The 15,825-nt window shown below is 40.6% G+C and overlaps 1 protein-coding gene across 5 annotated transcripts; it reads left to right on the top strand.

Annotated features, from left to right (window-relative positions):
* The first annotated feature begins 951 nt into the window (after positions 1-951).
* LOC136482132 (uncharacterized) lies at positions 952-3,655 on the top strand. 5 transcript variants are annotated; one of them, XR_010764972.1, is made up of 6 exons: positions 952-1,764; positions 2,151-2,444; positions 2,709-2,804; positions 2,894-2,949; positions 3,094-3,227; positions 3,312-3,655. XR_010764972.1 is itself a non-coding variant. In XM_066479375.1 (5 exons), exons 1-5 carry the CDS (start codon positions 1,581-1,583, stop codon positions 3,573-3,575), a joined length of 783 nt encoding a protein of 260 aa, XP_066335472.1. In that variant the 5' UTR covers positions 953-1,580; the 3' UTR covers positions 3,576-3,655. The 5 variants fall into 5 exon arrangements, 1 of the variants encoding a protein (XP_066335472.1); XR_010764973.1 differs by having other exon boundaries at positions 956-1,764; positions 2,341-2,444; XR_010764974.1 differs by lacking the exon at positions 952-1,764 and adding an exon at positions 1,774-1,965 and having other exon boundaries at positions 2,341-2,444.
* Positions 3,656-15,825: the final 12,170 nt, after the last annotated feature.

Genomic DNA, 15,825 nt, shown 5'->3' with positions numbered 1-15,825 from the left:
GGGTCTAAAATAGATTGACCGGGATCAAAACTCTTGCTGTTCCCCACTAATTGTTTATCGTTTAGCATTTAGGAAAACATTGGTGTGGAGGTGTCCGACACCTTTCGGTTGTTGTCATATGTATTTTCAATCAATTTGTGTATTTTTCCAGCTGCTTTGAGAATCGATTGTTTTTGTTTGTGTTGTCATCCAATTTTCATGTCCTATTTTTGCCACGTGTCATTTTTCTACCGGTTGAGTGATACACAAGCGAAATTTACTCCATTGTTGCCAAAGCCATTCCCTAATGTAGCTAGCGATGGTTTCAACAGAAAAGTAGCCATGCATGAAAAATTTAAGTAAATATGGCTGACTATATGACAAAAAGATTAGTATCATGGCGCATTTTCGGGAATTTTTTGTGACTTGGGTACACTTGAAAACATTTAGCGTCTTGGCGTACTTGAGAAGAAAAATAGTGACACCAATGTTTATGTGCAAAAAAGGGTAAGTGACATGGTTAGCATGGAAATATATTTAGTAACACCGCAAGGTTCTGAGAAAATTCAGTAAATTGTAAATAAAAATAGTGAATTGATACATTTATGAAACAATTACTGACGTGGCTCGACACAAGAAAAAAAAAACCTCCATGAAACCTAGCGCCGGAGATAAATAAATTGAATATAGTTGGGATAGGTGAAGTATGTTGGGTTTTTCCAATCAGAATGAAAACCAGACTTAGGTAGAGTTACCATGTGTTTGCATTGGTTCTAGGATCAAAGAGGATGAATTGGATCAAACCCTGTTTTTTTAGAATGGGTTCAACCCATTTCCTGTTTGGTTTACAGGGTTGGGTTTATCTTAGTTTTTTTTGTTTGGATGAAGGGATAAGGTTTGGTGGGATTGATACTTGACATGTGGGACCCGCACGTTGTACTGTCGCTCTTCTTTTTCCCCCTTCCTCTGCCATTTCCCTTTCCCCGCCGCTGGTGCGAGCTGGCCACCGCTGTGGCTGCGTCCTATGCTCGCTTGCTGCTGGCCAAGCACAGCTCGAGCCCGCCCCACGCCACCACGCGCCGAGGCTCCTTGGGCCGTCCCGCGCCTCAGTGCACGCCGAGCAGCCACGCCCTCCGCCCGCGAGAGCACGACCTCGACCGCTGCCCGCCGCTCCTCGACCTCCGCCGTCGCTGCTCGTTGGAGCTGCGCCATCACCGCCCTCAGGAGGCTGGTCGCCCGCACAGAAGGTGCTGCTCGCCAGCATAGGAGCCCCGCCACCACTGCACAAGACTACAAGAGTGCAAGACGTGTGACGAGCGAAGTGGGTCGCTCTGATTCCTTCGTTTCCGAGGAATCGATCGAACCCGCATCTGCACGGCATATTCCTTACGGGGGACAAACCCAAACCACACCAACCAAACACTGCTAAATGTGTGTCCAACCTGCCCCAGCCCACATCACCCCTCCATCCAAACACACGCTCTTGTCCCTTTTTTTTGTCTTTGGTTTTAGCATGGCTTTCTCGTTCGGTTATTTTTGACGTTGTGCCATGGCTTTCCGGAGCGCATCTGGCCACAAATCCAACGGCACGTAGCAAGGCCATGTTTGCACGCACACGAGCCCGGCACGTGAAATTGGTACTTCATCCTGCCGCTACTTCAGTTCCTTGCCCCTGCCGCCCTGAGCGCGCTCTCTCTCTCTCTCTCCCCCTCTCTCCCCACCCTGCCGGCGAGGGATGGACCGGGCGATCCTGCTACGGTGCCGTGCCTCTCTACGACTTCCAAGGTACGCGCATGACCCTCCTCATCCCTTTCCCTGTTCTTGTGTGACTTGAGGCACCTAAAACCCTAGATCAGCCGATTACATGCGTCCATCTGATTGTAACTTGGGCTTTAGCGGATCGACTTGTTTCAACAAGATCCTCTTGATTGGGTGGGGTGGTACAATATTGGTGATCAAGTATACAAACGTTTGTCTACAAATAAGGTCAAAGAATCTATGTACAGTTTCAGATTAGTTCGATAGTATTCCTTTTGAATTGTCAAGGGGGTTTATTTCAGTGCAGCATATTAAGAGCTAGCCTTGCCTTGTTTCTTACTAGGTTATTACATGGTTCCCCTTCCCTTTTTCTGTTACTAAATCTCCCTACATGTTTGCATGTCCTCTTTTAGGCCGACGAGGAAATCTTTAAAGTGAGAAAGTTGTTGTTCATTTGTGCGCTGCATATATGGCTTCTTGACTGCTTCTATGGTAGTTTTGTATGTCCAGTAGTAGTAGAGAACATATAGTCCAGTGGACGGTAAAGCCTAGTTTTGACTACCTTAAGACCAGTGTACTCTTAAGTGAGCTCTTTTCTTTCAGGTGTATGCGGTAATGCCCTTTCCTCCAAGATAGCATTGATGTATGTTTTGGGGGAGCAAATTGACACTTCAACTACAGCTGGACAAAATCTTCCAATACATCAGGTGTAACAGTGTAGAGTGTATCAGGCATTTTCATATCAGCACTCAATGCTATAGTTGGTAGTTGAGCTAAGAAATTATGCTCTTTGGCAAACTTCTTTGGGGACCCCGATTAAAATTAGCAACGTTGGTCTTTCAGGCCTGACATAAGGGCTTTATTAGCATTCCTTTGATTTGATTGGTTATAGTTTTACATTGTTGCTTTATTACTGCTTATGACCCCCATATTTGCCCCTTCGTTATATTTCTAAAATAATCCTGCTTCAGCCTTGAAAACGATGCGGAAAGCTAAGAGGAGCGGTGGTCATCTCACTAGAAGCTTTCATAAGAACAGAAGAGCTTGCAAGACCGAGTGGGTCTCAGGTCTGCTAGTTCTTCCTCTGTTTTCCCCACATTTCCACAGTTCATCTGAGCATTCTCAGTTGCCTTAATGTTTTCTTTTCTTCAACTAGGTCGCTTGCATGATGAGGACTGTAATCAAGATGTTTTCACTAAGCTATCTGATCAGGTTAAATCAGATTTTTGTAAAAGTGTCGTCTCAATTTCTTTGTGCAATGGTGATTATAATGCTACTGTAGTCTTCTTAGTTTTTCAACAAATATACATGTTGAAACACTACCAGTTAAATGATTCTAGTTGCAATCTTCTGTAGGAGACATAACCTTGTTTTCATGCTCGGGCATAGCTATAGCACGCCAGGGGCACAACCTTACAAGGTTTCTGACTTCAGCAAGTTTGGTTAGAGCTTTTGATGGTAAAACAAACGAACGCTATTATGACTTAAAGGTTGGCTCTGACATTCATCCTTTTACTAGTTTGTTTGCTTCTGATCATTGCGTGACCATTTCTTGCATTATTATTATTTTGTAGATTGAAGTGCGCCATGAAGGCAAGAAAGTGTACAGGTTTTTTTTGGATGAACATGATTTAGATGACAACTTTCACTACTACAGAATGGACTTGTTATCCCGGGCGGTAACGGCCTTTAGTCCCGGTTACCGTACCGGGACAACGATCCCGGAACTAAAGGTGGAACCTTCAGTCCCGGGTCATCGAACCGGGACTAAAGGCCCCCCAGCCGAGCAAACCTGGCCGCACCCTTTAGTCTCGGTTGGTAACCCCAACCGGGACTAAAGGTTCCTTTTCTTTTTTTTTGTTTAATTTGTTTTCAGTTCAGTTACACATATTTGTTTAATATATAATATGTTTTTATATACGTATTCTACGCTGCTAATATAAATACACGCACGCATATAATTACATCTAATTCTCATCTCGAGTATTATTATATTCGAATAAAGTATGAAACTATATATATTATAGATATATATGTATATATACAACACTTTCATAATCTTGTTCTCGAAAATAACAATATCAATAAACATTTAATTTACATCATTAGTTCCTTAGGATCAAAGTAGAACTCGCCGTTGGGATTTAGCACTTTTTCTAGAAGATATCCTGCTATTGACTCTTGAACTGTTTTCAGATGATCTTTTTGCATGACCCTTCGTTTCAACCATTCAGTCTTGCATTTGAAATAAAAGGAAAAGTATTAATATATATATATATATATATATATATATATTCATTTAAAAATAAAAAAATTGATATATACGTACTCTGAGGACATTTTCAGGAGTTCTTCTTATGTATGCAGTGATAAATTCACAAACGTAGTATCCACACAAGTTATTACCTGATTCCTGCCGCAAACACCACTGTACGAGAAGAAGATTATTCTCATCATCTCACACGTAAATTGAAGTACGATATAGTAATTAAACACGTGGGGAAGTATATATAGTACAACTTACTAGTATTTCAACTACATTAAGTGGTGCCTTGCAATCCTTGCGGTGTTGCCGAATAAACTCTTTCTAAACCCTGTGCGACCAATAATGTACGATCGTTAATAAATTATGGCAAAGTCTATTCAATAATAGTTGTGCGCGAGAGATCGAAATTACCCCTGTATCCTTGCCTCAACAGATTTTTCTCGTTCACGTGATTCAAGCAATGCTTGTCGTGACTCATTAACAAATTGCTCCAATACACGGATTCGGTCTGCCTCTTCATCCTTCTTTCTCTGGCGGCTTCTGTAGGTATCCCTGTCTGCTGGGAATGCTTGTAGCCACGGAACCGCCCCATAGCCTCTTGTTCGACCACCGTGTTCGGGATTCTCTAGGGCATATGTCAATTCATCATTTTCTCTATTGGGCTTGAAAACACCACTATCAGCTTCTTCCCTAGCACGAGCTAGTCTCTGTGTTGCTCTCTCAATTTTTTGGCCGAAAATTAGCTTGCTAGTGTCTGGGTCTAGGCTTCCCCCATGAGCGTAGAACCAATTCTTCGCGCGTTGAGGCCAGTTCTTCTCTATTGTTTTAGGTATGATTCCCTTGGCAGTAATCTCTGCTTCTAGGTTCTGCCACTTGGGAATAGCACTCCTATAACCACCTGATCCCATGCGATGATGGTATTGCTTCTGTCGGGCATTCTGCTGATTCCTCATCACACGTTCCTCACTCTCTTGAGATGTCTTGTATTGTACGAAGTCATTCCAATGGGACTCCAACTTGACAAACGCCTTAGCATTGAAATTCGGCATTTTATTCTTCAAGATAAACTTTTTATACAATGTCTTCTTCCAACTCTGGAACAATGTTGCCATCTTCTTCATTGTCCAATCCCTCACTAGCTCCTTCAAAGCATCATCTGCTTGAAATGTGAAATGCTGAGTGATATCTCTCCAAGCTAGGTTTTTGTCACGATCAGATACAAAACTAACATTAGGAGCGGATATCTTCTGCTTCCATTCACGAGCACTAACTGGGATCCTATCCCTTACAATGAACCCACATTGATTAACATATGTCTGAGCATATGGTCCCAATGGTTTGCTAGTGTCGGTGTCGAATTCTGATATTATGAAACGGCCCTCTAATGGCTTTTTTGGCCCTCGGACTTTCCTACTCTTGCCGGTGGTTGATGTAGATCCAGAGACCGGCTACATGAGTAGAAACACAACGATTAACAACAAATATACATACGCATGCATCTATAAGAGATGATAGATAATCGAATATACCTCGCCAGTATTTTCTTGCGCGACAATTTGTTGATCTTCAACCACCGGCATATTCAGGATATCCTCATAATCAGCAAAGTACTGACTCGTGTCATCTACATCCACATTGGTGCCGGCGTTGATAATATTCGCCATTATGTCATCATTCAAGTTATCATCCGGAGCAGCCATTTGTATCTTCAAGATAACACATAGATAGAATTACTATGGCACATAACATAAGTACAATTTTCTCTCTCTCTCTCAACACATAGAATAAGTGCATATGTATATATCTCTAGATATGCATGTGATAACACATAGAATGTCTCTCTAGATACAATTTTCTCTCTCTTAACACATAGAAATAATTAAGTACATGTATATATACACATAGAAATAATTAAGTACATATATATGTATACATATAGAATCTCTAGATAGAATTAATTACTAAATCTAATTAAACCTAACATATATACATAGATAGAATTACTAAATCAAAATTAAATCTAACACATATAGAGAGAGAGATAGAATAATAATTACTAAATATATCAAAAACTATAATAAAAACTATCTAAATAAAGTACTAATTAAATTTTAATACATTTAAATCTAATTAACATATATCAACAACTATCTAAAAACTAAGAATAAACTACTAATTAAATGTTAATACATTTTAATCTAACATATATATCAAACACTACCTAAAAAACTATCTAAAAAAACTATCTAAAAAGTATCTAAAAAACTATCTAAAACAGGCTATGGATGGCCATGCATGGCGGCTGGGCGTGCTGGCCGGCCACGGGGCCGAGCAGAGCCGCGCGAGGACGACGTACGGTGGAGACTCGACGGCCACCGGGCGGGGCTCGACGATGACGGCGGCGTGGGCGCGGTAGAGACGACGAGATCGAGGCCGGGCGGGGGTAGATGACGACGGCGGCGCTGGCGCGGCAGAGACGACGAGATCGACGTTGTAGATCAAAAAGTAGAAGATGAACCGTTCGATATATATAGGCCGGGACCCTTTAGTCCCGGCTTGTAACACCAACCGGGACTAAAGATCCTTTAGTCCCGGGACTACCTTTAGTCCCGGTTCGGCTTACCGGCCGGGACTAAAGGATCTTTAGTCCCGGTTGGTGTTACCAGCCAGGACTAAAGATATTTTTGGGCGGGCAATTCCGCCCACCCTTTAGTCCCGGTTCCTGGCCTGGGCCGGGACTAAAGGCCTGAAATTTTTGCTCCCGCCAAAGTGTTGTTTTTTCATTAAGGATTGTAGATCTTGATGAGCTGCTCAAATGAGACACTAAATGACCTCAGATGAAAAATCTCTGAATACCAAGTTTGATCATCTCAGCAAGATCTACAATTGTTACATAGCTCATTTTTCCATTTGAGAAAGTTTTATCAAGCACTAGTCACAAATTCTTGAATCTCATATAAACTTTCTAAAACTATGTCACACACTTGTGAAATTTGAACTACATTTTGTTCAAACTTTCTCAATTGAAAAAATGGCCTATATAAGGATTGTATATCTTGATGAGCTGAACAAACTTGGTATTCAAAACTTTTCAATTGGAGACAATCTAGGGTTCCGAAAACTAGTTTGTAGGTGTCGAAATTTAAAAATCACAAATTTGAACCATCCAAACTATCTCAAATGGAAAGTTGACCAAAACAACAATTGTAGATCTTGATGATTTTAACAAAATTGGTATTCAAAACTTTTCAATTTGAAGTAATTTAGAGTTCATAATACTAGAGTCAAAGTGTTGTTTTTTCATTTGACCAAATTTGACTTGGTCAAACTTGCTCAAATGAGACACTAAATGACCTCAGATAAAAAATCTCTGAATACCAAGTTTGATCATCTCAGCAAGATCTACAATTATTATATAGCTCATTTTCCCATTTGAGAAAGTTTTATCAAACACTAGTCACAAATTCTTGAATCTCATAGACTTTCTAAAACTATATCATACACTTGTGAAATTTGAACTACATTTTGTTTAAACTTTCTCAAATGAAAAAATGGCATATATAAGGATTGTATATCTTGATGATCTGAACAAACTTGGTATTCAAAACTTTTCAATTGGAGACAATCTAGGGTTCCGAAAACTAGTTTGTAGGCGTCAAAATTTAAAAATCATAAATTTGAACCGTCCAAACTATCTCAAATGGAAAGTTGACCAAAACAACAATTGTAGATCTTGATGATTTTAACAAGCTTGGTATTCAAAACTTTTCAATTTGAAGTCATTTAGAGTTCATAATACTAGAGTCAAAGTGTTGTTTTCTCATTTGACCAAATTTGACTTGGTCAAACTTGCTCAAATGAGACACTAAATGATCTCAGATGAAAAATCTCTGAATACCAAGTTTGATCATCTCAGCAAGATCTACAATTATTACATAGCTCATTTTCTCATTTGAGAAAGTTTTATCAAACACTAGTCACAAATTTTTGAATCTCATATAGACTTTCTAAAACTATGTCACACACTTGTAAAATTTGAACTACATTTTATTCAAACTTTCTCAAATAAAAAATGGCCTATATAAGGATTGTATATCTTGATGAGCTGAACAAACTTGGTATTCAAAACTTTTCAATTGTAGACAATCTAGGGTTCCGAAAACTAGTTTGTAGGCGTCGAAATTTAAAAATCACAAATTTGAACCATCCAAACTATCTCAAATGGAAAGTTGACCAAAACAACAATTGTAGATCTTGATGATTTTAACAAACTTGGTATTCAAAACTTTTCAATTTGAAGTAATTTAGAGTTCATAATACTAGAGTCAAAGTATTGTTTTTTCATTTGACCAAATTTGACTTGGTTAAACTTGCTCAAATGAGACACTAAATGACCTCAGATGAAAAATCTCTGAATACCAAGTTTGATCATCTCAGCAAGATCTACAATTGTTACATAGCTTATTTTCCCATTTGAGAAAGTTTTATCAAACACTAGTCACAAATTTTTTAATCTCATATAAACTTTCTAAAACTATGTCACACACTTATGAAATTTGAACTACATTTTGTTCAAACTTTCTCAAATGAAAAAATGGCCTATATAAGGATTGTATATCTTGATGAGCTGAACAAACTTGGTATTCAAAAATTTTCAATTGGAGACAATCTAGGGTTCCGAAAACTAGTTTGTAGGCGTCGAAATTTAAAAATCACAAATATGAACCATCCAAACTATCTCAAATGGAAAGTTGACCAAAACAACAATTGTAGATCTTGATGATTTTAACAAACTTGGTATTCAAAACTTTTCAATTTGAAGTCATTTAGAGTTCATAATACTAGAGTCAAAGTGTTGTTTTTTCATTTGACCAAATTTGACTTGGTCAAACTTGCTCAAATGAGACACTAAATGACCTCAGATAAAAAATCTCTGAATACCAAGTTTTATCATCTCAGCAAGATCTACAATTGTTACATAGCTTATTTTCTCATTTGAGAAAGTTTTATTAAACACTAGTCACAAATTCTTGAATCTCATGCGGGCACAACAGTGAATTTTTTCTTGACATATGACCCTTGGTTATGATCTTGTCGTAACCATGGAGTGTCTTCATCATTTATTATGATGCTTAGATCTTTCTTCACTATGAAGGGTGGAATTCGGACATTTCTTTCATAATCTTCTGACATGTCTGACTTGTCTTCAATTTCCACTATATTTATTTTCCCAGAAAGAACTATGTGGCGCTTTGGCTCATTGATCATTGAGTTGATGTCTTCGTTTTTTTCTCTCTTTGATTTTGTAGACATGTCTTTCACATAGAACATCTGACTCACATCGGCAGCAAGGATGAATGGTTCATCTTTGTACCCAATATTGTTGAGATCCACTGTTGTCATTCTATACTCTTTGTCGACTGTTACCCCTCCTCCGGTTAGCTTCACCCATTGGCACCGGAATAAAGGGACTTTAAAATTAGGTGCGTAGTCTAGTTCCCATATATCTTATATGCGGCCATAATATGTTTGTATACTGTCAAGGTCATCAAAACAATGTGTGCATGCATTATATCATTTGTTTGTCTGACCTGAAAGATTACTTAAAGCAGGCCAATCATTGATTGTTACGAACAACATTGCTCGTAGGTCAAAGTGTTCTTGTTTGTACTCATCCCAGACACGTACACCTGGTTTGTTCCATAAAACTAGAAGTTCTTCAACTAATGGCTTCAGATAGACATCAATGTCGTTGCCAGGTTGCCTCGGACCTTGGATGAGGATTGGCATCATAATGAACTTCCGCTTCATGCATAACCATAGAGGAAGGTTGTAGATACATAGAGTAACTGGCCAAGTGCTATGACTAGTGCTCTGCTCCCCAAAAGGATTCATACCAGCTGTACTTAAGGCAAACCTTAAGTTTCTAGCCTCATTTGCAAACTCTAGAAATTCCCTGTCTATCGCTCTCCACTGGGACCCATCAGCTGGGTGTCTCAGCATATTGTCTACCTTACGGTCTTCTTTATGCCACCGCAACAACTTTGCATGGTCTTTATTTCTAAACAAACGTTTTAAGCGTGGTATTATAGGAGCATACCACATAACCTTGGCAGGGATTTTCTTTCTAGGACGTTGTTCACCCTCGATGTCACTAGGATCATCGCGCCTAATCTTATACCGCGCTGCTTTACATACCGGGCATTCATCCAAATTCTCATATTCATTGCCATGGTAGAGGATGCAGTCATTAGGACATGCATGTATCTTCTGGATTTTTAATCCCAAAGGGCAGACAACCTTTTTTGCTTTGTACATAGTGGTGGGCAATTCATTTGGCTTCGGAAGCATCTTCTTTATGAGGTTCAATAAATTCCTAAATGCCTTGTCGGATACACCATTCTTTGCCTTCCACTGTAGCAATTCCAGTGTTGTACCCAGCTTTTTTTGTCCCACTTCGGCCATCGGGTATAGCAACTTCCTATGATCCTCAAGCATGCGCTCGAACTTAACTTTCTCTTTTTCACTTTCGCATTCTTGTTGTGCATCACGAATGGCATCGCCAAGAGCATCACCGAGATCATCTTCTGCCGCTACCTCTTCTTCATCTCTCCCCATTGTAGTATCATCAAAGGCACCATACTGAGCAATAATGTCATCAATGTCTAAATCTTCTCCTTCACCTTCTTCCATCATGACCCCGCTTTCTCCATGCTTAGTCCAACATATATAGTTTGACATGAAACCTGACTTAAGCAAATGTGAATGAAGACTCATTGAGCTTGAATATTCCTTTAAATTCTTACATATGGCACATGGACAGCACATGAAACCATCCCGCTTATTTGCCTCGGCCACACCTAAGAAATAGTGCACGCCCTCAATAAAGTCTTGGGAGCGGCGATCGGCATTGTACATCCAATGGCGTGACATAATCTGTATTACACGACAAATTATGAAAACCTTGAACATAATTAAGTATTTTATTACACAATATAGATGACACACACACACGGTTGATTAATTAACTAAGCCTGGCTACAACGTAAGCAATCCCAACTATCACTAAACAAACTAAAACTACAATGCACTTCAGTAACATAATTATTTTGTGATCGTACGCAACTAAAACAGACAAATCATTCTTCTGTTGAATATCAATAAGCTTCTCCTGCTGGCTCACTGCCTCATCATCAGCAGCCGCTACCTCAAGCGCACCCGAATTCTGCACGTATGTAGCATAATCTTCCTCTCAGTACCAACCATCGCATCCATTGCCCTCCCACTGAAATTAAAGCCAAAAAATATTTAGTAAAAAATATTCAAGAAAAGCAGGTCAATTAGCCATAATAATCAAATGCGTAAGAAACTCACATCGCGATCCGGGCACTTGTAGAAAACACGACCCTTGTTGGGTCCCTGTCTCTTGACTCGGTACTCCATCACAATCTTCTGCTTACACTTGCCGCAGATAATGAGAGGGAGTTCTGGCCTCAGTCGTTTCGCAACCGAATGAGAGGCCGAGGATCCGGTACCAGTTGTCATCTACTTTCTATACTTATTTTTGCAAACTAGTGTAAATTTCATATTTTCTAAAATGATATATTTAAACAAAACTAAAATTATTTATTTATCTAACTAAACCATGAAATATGTACTATGTATAATAGTAAAATACCAAACTATCAAGTGATTTTACTATTGTAAATCATCATGTGATTTTGAGCTAAAAATGACATAGAAATCACATAGCTCAAAAACATGTTTCAATAAATAACCATTCATACTAGTTGACCCTGCTTACGTGATCATCTCGGCGAGCATTTCTCCACCGGACGGCACCGTACTTGGCTAAGGAAGAGCTCCGATTCTACGAGGAAGGCAACATGGTCTTCCACGACCGTTGCCGCTCTCCCTCGTAGAATCAAAGCTCCTCCTTGACGTCCGTTACCGCTCGGCAGAGAACATGCTCGCCGAGATGAACACGGTCCGCAAGTTCAACTAGTACAGATTTTCTATAATTTTCTAACTATTTTCTAAGTTTTTCATTTCATGGAAAATTTAATTCTAAAAAATAAAAGGCATGATTTCTAAGTAGTTCATTTTATGGAAAAAATAATTCTAAGTGACCTGCTCGATATCGGCGAGCTCGCTGGCGTTTAGGTTGCCGAGGATAGTAACATTTGTAGGTCTGAAGTTATCAAATATCCATCAAATTATTGCTCAAAAACATGTTTCAATAAATAACCATCCGTACTAGTTGACCTTACTTACGTGATCATCTCGGCGAGCATTTCTCCACCGGACGGCACCGTACTTGGCCAAGGAAGAGCTCCGATTCTACGAGAAAGGGAACACGGTCTTCCACGACCGTTGCCGCTCTCCCTCGTAGAATCAAAGCTCCTCCTTGACGTCCGTTACCGCTCGGCAGAGAATATGCTCGCCGAGCTGAACACGGTCCGCAAGTTCAACTAGTACGGATTTTTTACAATTTTCTAACAATTTTCTAAGTTTTTCATTTCATGGAAAAATTAATTCTAAGATCACGTAAGCCGCCGGGGACGAGGATGGTGCGTGCTCCAGCGAGGACGAGCGAGGCGTGATTTTGATGAACTAATTTAACTTTTGTTTATCCAAACATATATGCAAATCATCATGTGATTTTGAGCTAAAAATAACATATAAAATCATAATAAAGTCCAACATATAAAGTTACACATGCATCTACATCGCAAAATGAGATAAGCTACTGATAAAACATAAGAGGATTAAGTTTGTTACCTCCAAAATCGAAGAGTAACAGCAATGGAGGGGGAGAGAGCAAGAACAACAACAAGCAGAAGAACAGAGGCAGTGAGTTTGAATGGAATGGCTCGGGCTTGAGGAGGAAGAAATGAGCTGGATTATAGGCCGGTATAATTAGTCCCGGTTAGGGGGCCAAACTGGGACTAAAAATTAATCTTTATTCCTGGGGCATCACCCAAACCGAGACTAAAAGCTTTAGTCCCGGCTGGTATTACCAACCGGGACTAGATCCCTGCCCCGCGAACGACCGTTGGGCAGGGACCTTTAGTCCCGGTTGGTATTACCAACCGGGACTAAAGGGTCCTTTAGTCCTGGGGGCAAAAAATGCCGAGGCTAATGACAAATTGGAACATCGTTATAAAGTCTGTTCTCTAGTAGTGTTTGCTGTTGTCAACGTCGATAGCTTCATGTTGGAATTTTCCACCGTGTGCTGGAATCTCCCTATGGTGAGGCATGTGTAGTTGGGCGTGATGTCTCTGGTGACCTAATGGCCAGGATCGTGGAATTGGGTGGTGAATTAAGGGTATCAAAGAATGATAAACATCTTGACAGTAAAATCTCAGAGGTGCACTTGCATGACGATATGACCATTTTATTCCATTTCCTTTATTGTAGCATGCAGGCAGTAAAAATGAATATTATTTTATATTCAACTCTTGTTCCATACCATTTACATTTTGTTCAAGTCTAACCCTCGTTGCCTGTCACCGTTATTGTGTTATTAGGCTTGGGAAGGTGGATCCGTTTTTTCTTTTGATGGGGAATTTGTTGGCATGAACCTTTTTTTGGTTACGGGAAGAACTGTTTTCCTACCATGGAGCACAATTTCCAAGCGTCTGGAGTGCTACTGGACATCCTGGGAGAAGGAAACTGGTCTTGCACGTACGAAGGTTTATGGGTATGTGTATGTCTATAATTGATGTATGCCCTTCGTTAGTTCAACTACACCATTCTACTTCACTTCACCTTCCCTTACATGAGCTTATAAGCCTTTTTGCGTTCCAGATAGCATATGTATGCGATAATCTGGATCATTCATTGCTCGTTTACTTATCTTGTTTGGCATCTGACACTAGTAGAGAGCAGACTTTTGGTTCTAGGCTTTAATCCTGGTCATTTTTGGCCCGGGACTAAAGAAACGGTTAGTCCCGGTTGGAGCTACCAACTAAGACTAAAGTCTCCTGCTCAATGACTAGAACTGTAGCTTTTGTAGGAGAGAAGCAGGAGGGGACCTTTAGTCCTGGTTGGCTCAAACCGGGACTAAAGATCACCCTCCAATCTCGGTTGGAGCTACCATGTAACACCTCAAAATTTACCTCTTTTGAAAATAGAGTTAAAATGATTTAATTTTGTATTTTTGTGCTCATGAAAATATAGGAAAACAAAATTTTTATTAAATTAAAATTTATCATAGGAGGTAGCAACATGTTTGTGCATACATGCCCTTGCATTTGATGAATTTGATTGAGTGGTTTAAATTGTTTTTGCAAATGAAATTAAAAATGGCTTCGAAGTAAAAGAAATGAAAGAAAAGAGAATTAGAAAATAAAAGAATTTAAAAAGTTGTAAAATTTATTTTTGAAAACTTATCAAAATTTCTCATTTATGTTTGAATTGAAAAGGGTATTTGAAATCCTATTTAATTTGGTTTACATTTGAATTTGGTTTTTAAAACAAATTAGAAAAAGATTTGGAAAAAAGAGAAAACCCTCTCTCCTCTCTCTCCCTTTCGGCCTGCATGGCCCGGTTTGCTTTTTCTCGCCGGCCCACCTCAGAGCGCAGGCCCAAGCAGCAGCGTGGCCCGTCCTCCTCCCCGCGTGGCGCCGTTTCCTCTTGGGCTGACGGCCGCGGCCTAGCCAAAGTGAAGCCGCGCAGTCACTGGCCCAGCGTCGCCCGCCGCTGCCCAGTGCAGCGGCCTGTTCTACTCTCTGTGCTGGCCGTTTTCCCCACGTTGGCCCATCTCCCGCGCCCACTCCACGCTGGCCCAGTTCGCTGAAGGCCCAGCCGCGCCGTTCTCTTTTCCCACCCTGCTAACAACCCCGGTCTCGCCTGTCAGCTTCATCCTTCTTCCTCGCGCCGTATTCCACCTGGACTCGCCGCCGCCGTCGCCCGGGAGTCCGTGCTCGCCCCGCCTCGCTCGGTTGCGTGCTTCCCAAGCCGCGCCAGCGCCATAAATAGCGAGCCCATGGCTGCCGCCCCCTATCCTGCACCAATGCTGCAACCGAGCGCCCACAACCACGCCGCCACCTAGCGCCGCCGTCTGCCATCAACCCGCCATGCCGCGCACCACCACGGACCCGCAATCCTCTGCCGGAAGCAGCTAGGTGAGCTCGCCTCAACCTCCTCTTTCACCCCGTGCCGTTCCTGTTGAAAACCGTGAACCGTAGGCCTTGAATCACGCGTGCCGTCGAGCTCCTCGCCGCCGGCCATGTCTTCCACCGCGTCGAGCACTGTAGCCAGCCGACTCTCTCCTATTTCCTCCTCCGTGATCTAATCAGCGCCGTCTAAATTAGATCCGATGGTCCATATTTCATAATACCCCTTCGCCGGTCAACATTGCAAAAGAGCCCCTCCGGTTTGCTATTTTCGAACCCGCAGTCCATAGCACTTTTCTAGAGTACGTTTTCTTCTCTGGAAAGCGTAGTTCAATCGCATTAGATCCAAAATACGTTTTCACTTATTTACAGATTTGCCACTGATTTTGTTTTAGCCATAACTTCTCCGTTTTCACTCCGATTTGACCCGTTCAAATTGCGTTAGGTTTGTAATTTCATAATCTACATGTTCATACTACTGTTAGATATGTTTCAACTTTTAAAATTCGAGGTTAGATTTAATCTATTATTTTATTAAAGGAAATCTTGTTTAAATCATATCTTCTACGTTTTAACTCCGTTTTAGCCCATTCAAGTTGCGTTAGATTCATGGCGACAAGATCTACTCGTTAGTAACATTGTTTACCATATTACTATTTCTGAAATTTTATGGTTTAAATCATATCTTGAATAATAATTATG

Source organism: Miscanthus floridulus, chromosome 9 (assembly GCF_019320115.1).
Source record: "Miscanthus floridulus cultivar M001 chromosome 9, ASM1932011v1, whole genome shotgun sequence".
Taxonomy (NCBI): domain Eukaryota; kingdom Viridiplantae; phylum Streptophyta; class Magnoliopsida; order Poales; family Poaceae; genus Miscanthus; species Miscanthus floridulus.
Note: the sequence above shows the minus strand (reverse complement) of the source record. Positions and strands in the feature narration are given on the sequence as shown.